The 12872-nt window shown below is 48.2% G+C and overlaps 1 protein-coding gene across 1 annotated transcript in view; it reads right to left on the bottom strand.

Moving 5' to 3' along the window:
• The window catches only part of map3k5 (mitogen-activated protein kinase kinase kinase 5), a 193990-nt gene that overhangs the window by 22068 nt on the left and 159050 nt on the right, over window positions 1-12872 (bottom strand). The window contains exon 22 of the mRNA XM_085997514.1: window positions 1470-1638. Coding sequence (XP_085853640.1) covers window positions 1470-1638 — 169 coding nt within the window. The remainder of the gene's footprint in view (window positions 1-1469; window positions 1639-12872) is intronic.

The raw sequence follows: 12872 nt of genomic DNA, 5'->3' as shown, positions 1-12872 counted from the left end.
TGAGACTTAAAACAAACTTCTCACAGCTGACAGTGATGACAATATGTGAGGAACTATTTAATGAGGAGAAGGAGCGGTGCTTAAAAATGAATGGCCTCAGGGGGAAAAAAACCTCAATTCCAGATTTATTTGTCCCAAATTTCATGGTAATAATGCTCACAAATGATGTTGTAAATGAGTAATCCATTTGTTATATGTGAGCAGAGTTCCATTAGATTCAGTTCAGGACATTCCAACCTACCCATTATAAGTGGAGAATTGAAGCAAGGGAGAATGTAGCAAGTGGGGCCCACTGTATAATCCTTTTTAATGCCTGTCTTTGTAAGCACCAGCACTTTGCTAACATCTAATCGCTATGTTTGAATTAAATGCACATGACAAGCATGTGGAAACACAGATGTATTTATGTCCTGCATGTGATGATCTGGCAAGTTTCCTAGCTCATGTCTAATATTCAACTCTTAGCTATATTATTTTGGGAGAGGTCATTAGGAATGTCAGTTCTGAAAACAACAACAAAAACTCCAGCTAACTGTTTTCTATGTCTTTCAGGCAAATAAAGTCTCACTGGAATGAAATATACAGTGTGTATTTACACAAGTCATTTTAACTTTCTCCACACTTTTGCATTACATGTTTCTTTTGCTCCTCGAACACTGTCCTTCAGTTGGTCTCTTTCCAGGTCTTTACTAATATTGCTGCTCCTGGGTCATAGGTATGTGGATTGGGTTGGCCTATCTTTGAATTTGCATTACCTCGGGGAAAACACCTACCCTGGCAAGAGAGATCAAGATGTCTATCAATTAATCAAAATGCCATTTTTCACTACCAAGAAAAATACTTCGCAGTCATTGTTTCCAGATTTGCAATATCAAGAATTCCCAGCCAATGTGTGCAATAAAGTTGGGTGCTGGACAAACAGCATCATATATTAGCTGGCAGCAACGCTGGGGGAGAATTCAGGAATGGAGCAAGATGATTTCTGACAGGGGAGGGAAATCAACAGCATTTTTGGATGGTAGCACACAAGCTAAGGGCAGAGGGAAAATTCTGGGAAAGTGGAGGTGGAGGTGAATATAGAGCAGCTCCATAAACTGGGAGGGGAGGAGAGGTAATAGACAACTTAAAAAAAATAAACAATCAGATTTAGCAACAGAGAATACCAATACCTATCCATACTCGCCAACAATATTTCCAGAAGAAATGAGGGGAAATTCCAACAATTTCAGCTGCAATCTTTTCCAATGGCCCTGGCTGATTTTGAATGGGAAAAAATAATGAGTGAGTCACTCTGGTTAACTGAATTGGCAAAGGTGGGGGGGGTTAATGGGTGGGGCTAGAAGTGCCACAGGCTACCTGCCTGTCTTTTTGGTCTGTGGTAGGGAAGATCTAAAAAGTGGGTGAAACTAATTTTTACATTTAAAATATGAACAATTAATTTTAAATAAAAGAAGGAAACAAGTGTTTACCTGTATCAGAGATTCAAGCAAGTTTCTCACAACTTTGTCCTGGTCCTCTGACAGTATCCGGTGTAGAGTTGCCCTCCGCTCACTGTCTTTCTTTAGCATAAAGAACCCTGCATCCTTCTCTTCTGGTGACGGTGGTGCACTGTGATCTTCAAAGTGATCATCAGGTATACTACAGGTTAAAACAAAAACATGAGCAGTTTGGAGAAAAGGGAAGGGCACACGAGGCTAAAGAGAATTCACCGATCGCAACTGTGATTGAATCTTACAAAGTCTTATGGTAGAGTTACTCATGTGAATTTTCTAATGGTGATGTTTGTACCAGCAGCAGCTTGTGGGCCCCCACCCCCACTGGTCCCTACTGAAAAGGTGGCCCATGCATATTCCAATTAAAGATATATATTTGATGCCAATCACTCCTGCTCCTTTTGAGCACGATCCTCATTAAGCATGTAAGTAGCATTAATGAAGGCCATCAGAAGACCCGTTCTACTTTCTGATATTTGGGCAGAATTCCCACCAATCAGCATTTCTGACCATTCCAATCATGTATTAAATGGAAGTTGCTTGAAATTCTAAGTAAAGTGGACAGAAGGGAAAAAAATTGAAAAGGTTTATTTTTTATTTTTCAGTTAATGTTTCCAGTATGAATTAATGTTTCTTACAATTTCCTGTGTTTCCTGGATCATACCATACAGGAAATGCTAATGTAATGAGAGAGCAAATTAATCACTTATCAAAATCGCAGAGAAACTTACTGTACAGAACCTCGTTGTCTCCCACAATATCAATACTCATACCACCTAACGGCACTCCACTGCATCTAACTGGAGGCTACACCAAGTGCAGTCCCCTATAGCAAGTCATTGTTACCTTACTACTGGGAGATGCTTAGAAAGCATCCCAATCACAGAATGTAATACTTTAAATGGTAGAAGATGGTAAGCTGTGCCATATGCTGCAAGGACACCTGTAGTCAACCAGCACCATCAGGCTGGCATCATCAGCTGGTAGGCAAATTTGAGATATATGAAACAATCAACTGACATATTGATCAGCAAAGGCCAATTCCATCTCCTCTTCTACTGATAGCAACAGGTGCGTAAAACTGCTGCCTTTCCTAAAATACAGGAGGTCCCTGTTGGCATTCAACAGGTTCTTGTTCTTCCTCTGCTACCACCAGTTGCCGCTCTTCACTTGCAGTCTGAGGCCCACCTGATGTTACCTCCTTAAGCTCACTTAATTCATCTGCTGGAATGTCTGTAGCTGTGCTGGTGCTTGCAACAGTTGGTGAGAAGAATGCAATGAGCCATGAGGCGCTATCTTGTCCCAGCCCACTGCCAGTGCTGGCAGGCTGCTGTTCCAGGCATAGAATGACAAAGTGACTAAGGTTACAAGGGTGTCTCCAAGAAATGCCTTCCAACTCACATTACAAAATACTGTCTATGCCGTTTGTGTAGTTGTACGAATGCCAGTATAGGAGTGAGTCAGAATGGAAGCAAGACATAAAGGGGTCCAATTTCTCATGGACCTGTTCTGCCAGTGGAAATGCATTGGGCTGGAACTTCTGGCCATCTGCTGTTTGATTTGTTTCCATCCCTGATCCAGGCCCACTTCCTGGCGTTGAGCTAGCCCCACTCAGGATTCTTCAGCGGCAGACATTCTGGATCAGTCTGCACTAGTGGTCGGGAAAAGGGAGCAACGTTTGTGGCTGAGCCGACAACGGTGGTTTTAGTGTTCCTGACGTTGAGCTGTAGGATGCTGTGCCTCATCCAGAACTTGACGTCAGACTAACAGTCTGACAGCATGGAAGCATTTGATAGGTAGAGCTGTATATCATCAATGTATCTGCAAATGCCACCCTGTTCCTGCGGATGATATCATGAAGTGGTAGATATGGTAGAAGAAGTGGCTGCAGATAGATCCTTTGGAGTCTTTAAAGGTGATTGTTTGTCTTTCCTCACTTGTACTGTTACTGGAGATGAACTGCCTGCTTTCCGATTGATGGACAAGTAGCTGGCTAACAAGAGAGGTGGGCAGTGGAGGAGGATGCCACGGTCAACTATACTGGACACTGCAGAGAGGTGGGCAGTGGAGGAGGATGCCACGGTCAACTATACTGGACACTGCAGAGAGGTGGGCAGTGGAGGAGGATGCCACGGTCAACGATACTGGACACTGCAGAGAGGAATATGTGATGACGGAAACAAAGAACAAAGTCATCCTCCACTGCCCACCTCTCTTGTTATCCAGCTCACTGGGACTGTTCTTGTTGAGTAGCAACATATTGGCCTGAAAAAGAGTCCTGAACACACAGCAAAAGACCTCTCCTTTCCCACTGCAAGCATTCTCCTGATCCCACTCTACCTTTGGATGGTCCTAAAATTCTAACTCTTATTAATTATTCAAATAGAAATGGAGCAGTTTGATATACAGATTATAAATTGTAGCAGCTGTCCAGACAGTCTGATTTTGATTGTGGGCAACTTCAATGGGTAGAATAGCAAGTTCCCTAGCATGGCAAGGAGGAAACAGAGTCAGGGACCCATTACATAAGGTCTCTATCCACACTGTGCTGCCCTAGGACTTCCTAAATTCAGCACAATTGCAACTGCAGTAGATGTAGGCCTAGCATAGGGAGGCCAATGAGGTGTGAAGGAGACGTTCCTGGCACCTCTGCCTCAATTTACTCTCACTGCAGTCATGAGGTGCCCAAAGAGACACCCCAAAACTCTCCATTGGCTAGAAGATTTGCAGGAGTCCGAAAGGTCAATGTGGCATAAGGCAAGTCAAATATTCGCCCCCACCCCCAGCATAATATTTAGGTCTGTTCGACAGCAGCAGCCAGAAGGCCACAGTGGCCAATGGCCTTGCAACTACATTTCGTGGCTCCACCAAATGAGCCTAGAACAAGGTCCCACCCGGGGGTGGGACTGCATTAGAGGGTGCCCGCATGGGCCCGGTGAGGAAACTTGAACAGAGTTCTTCCCTCACGGACTCTGTGCCCAACCAGTACACTACATCTGTGTGGTATCTGATCAGGGCCACTGATATTAGCCCCTAAATGTCCAAGTGGAAATGTATTTTGTTTTGTGAAAAACTGTGGGGTTATAAATTTAATTTCATTCCCATTATTTGTAATTAATGTTATAAGCAATTTCCACTTTTTACTTCAATGTATGCAGTAGGTTCTACTAGATTAACAAAGTGCCCTATTATTGCAAGTATTTAAAAAAAAACAAATTAATTCGTAATGCAGTTTTGGCTGCATGATTCATCACCGAGCATTCTGTCATTGAAAATGGCAGGGTACAATGAAGATTTTGCAACCTAAAGAAAGAAAGACTTGCATTTATATAGCGCTTTTCATGACCACCGGACGTCTCAAAACGCTTTACAGCCAATGAAGTACTTTTGAAGTGGAGTCACTGTTGTAATGTGGGAAACGTGGCAGCCAATTTGTGCACAGCAAGGTCCCACAAACAGCAATGTGATAATGACCAGATAATCTGTTTTTTTTTATGTTGGTTGAGGGATAAATATTGGCCAGGACACCTGGGATAACTCCCCTGTTCTTCTTCGAAATAGTGCCATGGGATCTTTTACATCCACCTGAGAGAGCAGACAGGGCCTCGATTTAACATCTCATCTGACAGTGCAGCGCTCCCTAATAGCAGATACATTGGAGTACCACTATGACATCACAGTGGGTGTGCCATTCTTGCAGGTACAGGTGCATCCTTTTACCAGACTGCAATGGAGCTGTATTCACCTGTCTTGGTCACAGATCTCTTGCTCTTCATCTCATGTATATTGGAATCATTCTGAACCAACTTCAGCTAATCAGTAAAAAGAACTTTTAAGAGTGCTACAGATTCCTTTCAATGCTATTTGTACTCCACAGCAAATTTTTAAAACGTTAAAAAGCAAATTTTTCAATAGAATTTACTGAAAAAGATATCAGGTTACACTTACACAAGACGTCATAATTATTGACACCATGTGACTTTATACCAAGTGCTAATTTACAGTGGGAACCCACGCCAAGAAATTTATTAAAAATGAAACTACTTCACAACATGGTAGTCTTTTCAAAAAAGAAAATTTCCACATAGTTTTGATAAAATTCCATCTGAATGCTACACTATAATCTCTCTACGGCCAAGAAATAAGAATAGGGACCGATTAATTCAGTAGAACAGCTTTTATAGACTTGAAAAGTATCAACACGATAAAGTGCAACTGTGAGCAGTTTTAATGGCAAGTCTCAACATTTAGCCCAGAAAAGAATTCTTGTTTCTTAAATGTTTGGAATAAGAAAACAAATTTTAAAAGGGACAGCTGGAGCCCGCTCAAAAAAATGTCCAAGCAATTTTCAGTGCTCTTCCTGGGCTCTCAAAAAAGCACCGGCCCTCTGCCTGCCGGCTCTGTGTAAGATTTCTCGCCCTCCCCGACTGGGGATCTCGAGTGTGCTGCCCGTTTGGCGCCTGCAGATCGCTGGTGACATTTAAATGAGGCCCAAAGACAAATTTAACTCAGGCTGGCATGGACCAGAACGCGCAGCAGTCACTCCCCTGACGTTGTGCCAGCTTTGGGCGCAAGTCAAATTTCTCCCCATATGATTTTATTCTTCTACACCGAGGATGAAATTATGATGTTTGATGATATCTAGAATGCATATTTAGTCTGTGAAGTTTAATAATAATACAAAGTTGCATTGGAATTATGTGTAGGAGTGCAGAGTCATTTGTAGGTCACTTGAAGGTGCCCTTCTGAGACTGAATCTATATTGCTTGGACATAATAGAAGGACTTTCATTCTGTATTTGGTTCATGCTGCACCTTGGCTGCAAGTGATTGCTTGATTCTGATGTTGGGTTCCCAAAGCATGGACATCTTATGAAGGTTAAAAATTCATCCAACACTAAAATCTAAATGAACTCCCTGGCCTAGAAATTCAGTTGCGTCCGCCAGCCGTTAGCGCCATAAGAGGGGTAGATTTCCAGCGCTAGGCACTTAGTGCCCGGGCGCAGGCCGATCTGCGCCTACGCCCAACTTCAGTTGACATTTAGCGCCGGCGCAAAGTGTTTGCGCCCGCTCAGCTGCGCGCGCAGCTTATGACGTCATTTCGTCGTGCAACGCTGTTTGTGCGCCCCAAACCGGAAATTCAGTGGCGCCCGCCCAATGTGGGCATGGCGCTGTTAAGAACTGTGAAGTGGAACGCAGCAGAGGCCCTGCGGGCCTCGGGGAGCGCTAATTAAAGGGCACTTACACTGAACTATAAAGGCCAGCCATTTTGCTGCAATGACTTTAGTGCTTTGGATTTCTGGACAGAGACCAAGGAACAGACCTTCCTGATTTGGGACAACATAGGAGAGGTATTTTTGGCTTCTGGCCAGAGCTTGGAACTTTCACTCAGTGATTTCACTGTTTGCAAGTTTATTATGGGGGCTGCATGGGGTTCCAACCCTCAGTTCCAGCATTATGTGCGAAGGGCTCGCAGACGCTGTGTGAGAGGGCCAGCCATGCCTAGACGCAGAGGGGCCATCAGGCGTCGGCAACGTAGGCCTTACCCACTCAGGGAATACCGGCAGCAGGTGTCCTATCTCACCATGACTGCCGCGCATTGTGTTAAGAGGCTGCGCTTCAGAAGGGAGGTGGTTGCAGAGATCTGCCAGCTGCTTCACAGAGATCTGCGTCCACAGCTGATGTGCAGGACGTCTCTGTTGGTGGAAGTGAAGGTCACGGTGGCTCTGAACTTTTATGCAAGCGGATCATTCCAAGCCGCTGCTGGGGACATAGCGAACATTTCCCAGTTCGCCGTGCATCGCTGCATCCGGCAGGTCACCGATGCCCTTTTCGCAAGGAGACACCAATTCATCTCCTTCCCCATGACCCTAGAGAGGCAGGAGCAGCGTGCAGTCGGATTTGCCAGGATCGCCGACTTCCCCATGGTGCAGGGCGCCATTAACTGCACGCATGTGGCTATGCGGGCACCTATCGACAATGCCGAGGATTACCGCAACCAGAAGGGCTACCATTCCCTCAATGTACAGCTGGTGTGTGACCACAGGCAGCGCATCCTAGCTGTCAATGCCCGCTTTCCAGGAAGCAGCCACGATGCATTTATCCTGCGCCAGACTACTGTGGCTGACATGTTCGAGGCACAGCCTCCACCAAGGGGATGGCTTATTGGGGACAAGGGCTACCCTTTGTGTACATGGCTCATGACCCCGCTCCGCGCGCCCAGGACCCCTGCGGAGGAGGCATACAACGAAAGCCATCAAGCCACAAGGAACATCATAGAGCAAACGGTTGGCGTCCTCAAGCAACGGTTCCGCTGCCTGGATCGTTCCGGCGGATCTCTACAGTATTCGCCGGATAGAGTCTCCCAGTTCGTCGTCGTTTGCTGCATGCTGCACAACCTGGCTATCCGCAGGGCTCAGGCACTGCCACCTCACGTTGGACCACCACCTCAGGAGGACGAGCAGGAGGACCATGAGGAGGAGGAGGAGTGCCAGCCCAGGAGGGAGCCACAAGGTCCAAGGGCCGTCCGCCGGTGGCTTATTGAACGGCACTTCTAGGCCCCCTGTCAGGGAATGGCTTGTGGCAATGAACGCACCTGAATGCAGCCGCTCTGCAAGCCCTCAGCCGGTTAACGCAACAACCACTTGAAACAGGACACCTGGACAAGCTGAATAAATAAAAAGCTTTATTTAACAAACTCAGGGCCCTTCCCACATGAAGCAGAGAAACAGACAAGACCCCCAAAAAAAGTCAAAAACATCTCACTCCCACAACCTGGGGAGGAATAACAAAACTTGTCAATAACATTTGCCTTCATCCTCGGCCTTACCAAAATAAGCCCCCCCCCCTCCAGAACACAACCACCCCCATATAAAAAAACATTTGCCTTCATCTTCGGCCTTCCCAAAATAAGCCCCCCCCCCCCCAGAACACAAACACCCCCATATGAAAAAAACAGTTGGCAACACACTCTACTTGGTGCGCCGAGAGGGCGAGTCCTTGTGCAGGCTTCTCCGGCCCCTGCCCGACCTGTTGCTCCGCCTCAACCTGGGCCCTGTGGGTGTGGCAAGGCTGGGGGAAGGCTCCTGAGGGGCACACTGCGTGACGGCAGATGCCCTTGGGGGTCGGCCTAGACGAGGTCCGGCCCTGGAGGGGCCGGCTGCTGACTGCTGCAGCTGTGGCTGGGCAGCATCAGTCTCTGCATCAGCTCGTCGCACCTTGGCTGGGGGAGTGGCAGTGGCGGCTGCAGCAATGGGGGCAAGCTGGCTGATGCCAGGCGCTCGCTGGTCGCCAGAGACACTGGCACTCGGCCGGGCTGGCACTGCAGCAAGCGCAGCAATCTGGTGGAGGCCAGACCGCTGTGCTGCAGCAGGGCGGCGGGTGCCCTGGCGATGCTTCCGTGACACTGCGAGTGTGGCAGAAGTGAGTGCCCGAACTGCCCTGGTCTGTGCCCGCATCAGATCAGCCAGTGTCTGCACGGCACCACTCATGAACTCGCGACTCGCGTCCTGTGCTGCCGCGAGTTGGTCGACACCCCTGGCCTGTGCTGCCGCGAGTTGGTCGACACCCCTGGCCTGTGAGTCCCCGAAAGCGGCCACACTATGAGCCAGGGACTCAATGGCCTGAGGCATCTGTCCCACAACCCCCATGAACTCGTTGTGGCGCCGCTCCGAGGCCGCGGACATTTCATCAAGGAGGCACACCTCCTGGGCGAGGACCGTCTCCGGACTAGAGGGCGGACTCTCCCCCTGGGGAGAAGGCCGCCGAGCTGCCCGACCCTTCCCGCGTGCCTGGACGCCACTGGGCCCAGCAACTGCCCTCCCCTGCAACACTTCCCCCCCTCTGGGGAGAAGGCAGCCGTGCTGCCCGACCCTTCCCGCGTGCCTGGACGCCACTGGGCCCAGCAACTGCCCTCCCCTGCAACACTTACCCCCTCTGGGGAGAAGGCAGCCGTGCTGCCCGACCCTTCCCGCGTGCCTGGACGCCACTGGGCCCAGGAGCTACACCCCCCTGCAACACTTCCCCCTGGCTCTCCTCCAGGCACGACGTCTCCCCTCCATTGCCATCCCCTGGCGTGGATGAGGGTTCCCCCGATGTGCCGCCTTCCTCTTGGTCCTCGTCGTCCTTCTCTTCCGAGGGACTGGCACTCTCGGCTTCATGGACCTCCTCCTCACCAGCTGAAAGCAGGAAGGCACAAGAGTAGCTTTAGAGTGAGGACAGGGCGTCAGCGAGGGAGGCATGAGTGGTGGCATTATGCGCATTGGTCGGACAGTGGCAAAGGATGTAGATCTGAAGCGCAAGGGGAACGAGAGAGGTCCAAACGGTCATGTCCTTACCATTGGGGCCCAGCACAGGGTCCGCATCACCAATAGCAACGGGGCCAACCACCCGGCCACGCATGAGTCGAGCCACGCGCTCCTCCAGCTCACTGAGCTCCTGGAACTGGGCACGGCCTCCCCCGGTGACATTCCAGCTCTTCATATTCTGGGCCAGCTTGGCCTGCAAGAGAAAGGACGGCCTCTAAGTACAGTGTGGTGCCCTGTTGTTGTGTGCACTGCCTCCCATGGTCGAATAGCTTGGCCAGTGTGTAAAGTGCAGAAAGTGCTATTGATGATCATGCCAGTGCCATAGCTGCGGGAGGAGGGATGGCCGTTAGGCCTTTGAGGTCCCTTTGCCCATAATGTGAGGTGCACATGCAAGGATGAGGAGGACACTGGAAAGGCTACTCACCTTGACCAACCGAGTGAGGTCGTTGTACTTCTTGCGGCATTGGTCACCAGTCCTGGGGACATCGCTGGTGGCTGACACCCTGTGGGCGATTTCCCTCCAGGCTCTCCTGAACTGCCTCCTGGGAGCCTTCTTGCCACTGTCCGGGCACAAGATCTCTTCTCTTTTCCAAACCCTTAAGCAGCACCCACAAAGCAGGCTCTGAGAAGCGCTGCGCTCGTTCACGGGCCTTCTGCATGGCTTCAGGCGCTATTTGGGTCCACCAGCAGTGTTGAGGCCTAGCTGCAGGGCTCCACTATCCAGGGCGTGACAGCAGACAAAGTCGACCCTTCCCCCTTTAAGAGCTGGCCGGCGTCAGGGTGTCTGCTGTCAATCAAAACATGACCGCACCTGCGCTGCGCCCGGCCTCGGCGCTATCAGTCCGCACCGCCGGCTTAGCGCCTAAAGATAGGAGTGCAACGCCAGTTTCAGCGCTCGCCCAAACTCCTTGGCCAAATCTACTGAATTTCGGCGAAGTGGCCTACACTTTCCGGCGGGCGCTAACTTTAGCGACCGCCCGACTTTAGCGCCCCAAAAGTGGCGCGACTGAATTTCTAGGCCCCTATGTTTGACTTATGACGGGTTGATATTCAATGCAAGTTAACAATCATAGCTTAATACTCCCTAAAGATGATCTGTGACCTGATGATCGACACTGCACCATCCAGTATGTAGTAAGCACAAAATGCTCATTTTAAGTAGAATACAGACATATTCTATCATTATTCACTTATTACTGCAAATGAAACATTTTAACTCTAACATATATCCAGGAAACATGCTCTAGCTAACCATTGACTTTAATTAATAGAACGTAGAAACATTTTTTTTGTGTACTTTGGATAAATGAAACATTTTCTGTATTGTCCCTCCCCACTCTATCTAACCTTAAAGCCTTCCATAATGGATGTAATTTTCAGGGATGGTGAGTTAATGTTTCCTGTATACATGTATATATTTTAATGTTACTTTGTTAATTAAACTTGTGAACAGAAAATGCAAATCAGTGCTATTAGATTGACACGTTTAGGAGCACAATCTGCGAAGAATTCTTGTTCACCAGGCATTTGATTACAACCAACAGATCACCATCATTCATTAATGATAATTTTGCCACTGAGATTATATGGATGACCATAAATTATATGAGTGACTAATATGCTTTTTCCTAAATGTAATTTATAGCACAAATGTTAAGGTACGGATAATCACAGGCTATATGCCCTGGAAACAGCTGATCGCAAAATCGTCCCCATAGTGTGTGAACAAGGCTTTATACTGATGAATTCCATACACATCGAGGTGGCTGATGCCGCTTTCGTTTTTGTACCCTGCATCAGTCTCAAAGACCCCCCCGCAAGCAAAATATCAGCACAAATTAAAAGCAATGTAAATATTCCATCGAATTTTCCAAGCAATGTGCCTTAAAAGCACCCTCTCTACTGCACCAATGTGACATTTGCATTTCTAACACCAGGCATGCTGAGTGAGTGTTGTTCCAGACAAATGCACAATTATGGGCAGCTGTGTGTGTGGACCACCCATTACCGACGGGCTCTCCAACTCATTTCCGTTAGAAGCTTTACAGCCAGCAGCTAGAAGTGAGTTTTATGTCATCAATCTGTGCTGGGTGCTGACCCAGGTTCCGGAGAGGTAAGCACAGTATTCCAAATAATGGAACAAGCAGTCATCTGCTGTGGAGGTTTTATAGGACAGGAGCCATTGTGAATCAGAGTGTACGAGCAAAATGTTCTGAGACTTGATGCCACCAGCAAGGCCTTGCACTCAGCTTATTGGAAAACTGTAGGGGCACTACCCGCAATTTTCTGATACGTTGCACTGTATGAATGGCCCTGCTGGTGGTGTGGAGCCCTGATTTACCTGATGGTGTGGAGTCCTGATTTACCTGATGTGTGAAGCAGGGAAGGTAGTTGATTTGATGTTATATGTCACCTTTAAAAAGGAGCTGGACAATCTCATTTGAGATGGGGGGATTGAGGATAATAAAGATAATAGTTGTGGTGATCATCTGCCCTCCTTTGACTGGGGCATATTTCTGGAGGGGAGAGAGGAAGCGTGAGAGGGTGGGACTTCCATCTGTCAGAGATGTGTTCCAAACCCTTACCAACCTTCCAGTTTCAGGATCATTAGCATCTTGGAGGCAGGCTCCCTGGCCTCTATCAGGGAGTCACAGCAGATGGGGGGGGGGGGGGGGGGTGAAGTCTTGTGTGTGGAGGGGAGGGGGTGGGCGGGAATTACAGGCAACCTCCTATCTGCCTGCAAAAACAGAATTAAAATAACATTTTTGGCGCCTTTTCTTCAGTCTGAGCAAGGTCACGCTCTGTAAACCCATGTGCATAAAGAAAAATTCTGGGTAATCCCACCACTGTCATGAGTATGCTGGAAAACTGGGTCCAACAGTGTTCAAAGGACACAATTTACAAGAAATATGTAAGTGGACACAGCTCCCTGATTTGTATCTAATTGCAATATGCTCACCCAATACATGAGCAGGAATACCCCTACTGGCAGGCCAGGAGAGGAGGAAATATGGGTGTGGGCACAAACAACAACTTGCATTTATAGCGCCTCTAACACAATAAAATGTCCCAAG

This window comes from Somniosus microcephalus, chromosome 9 (assembly GCF_052327205.1).
Source record: "Somniosus microcephalus isolate GS21.2 chromosome 9, FLI_Smic_1.0, whole genome shotgun sequence".
Taxonomy (NCBI): Eukaryota; Metazoa; Chordata; class Chondrichthyes; order Squaliformes; family Somniosidae; genus Somniosus; species Somniosus microcephalus.
This window is presented reverse-complemented; position numbering and strand designations above follow the sequence as displayed.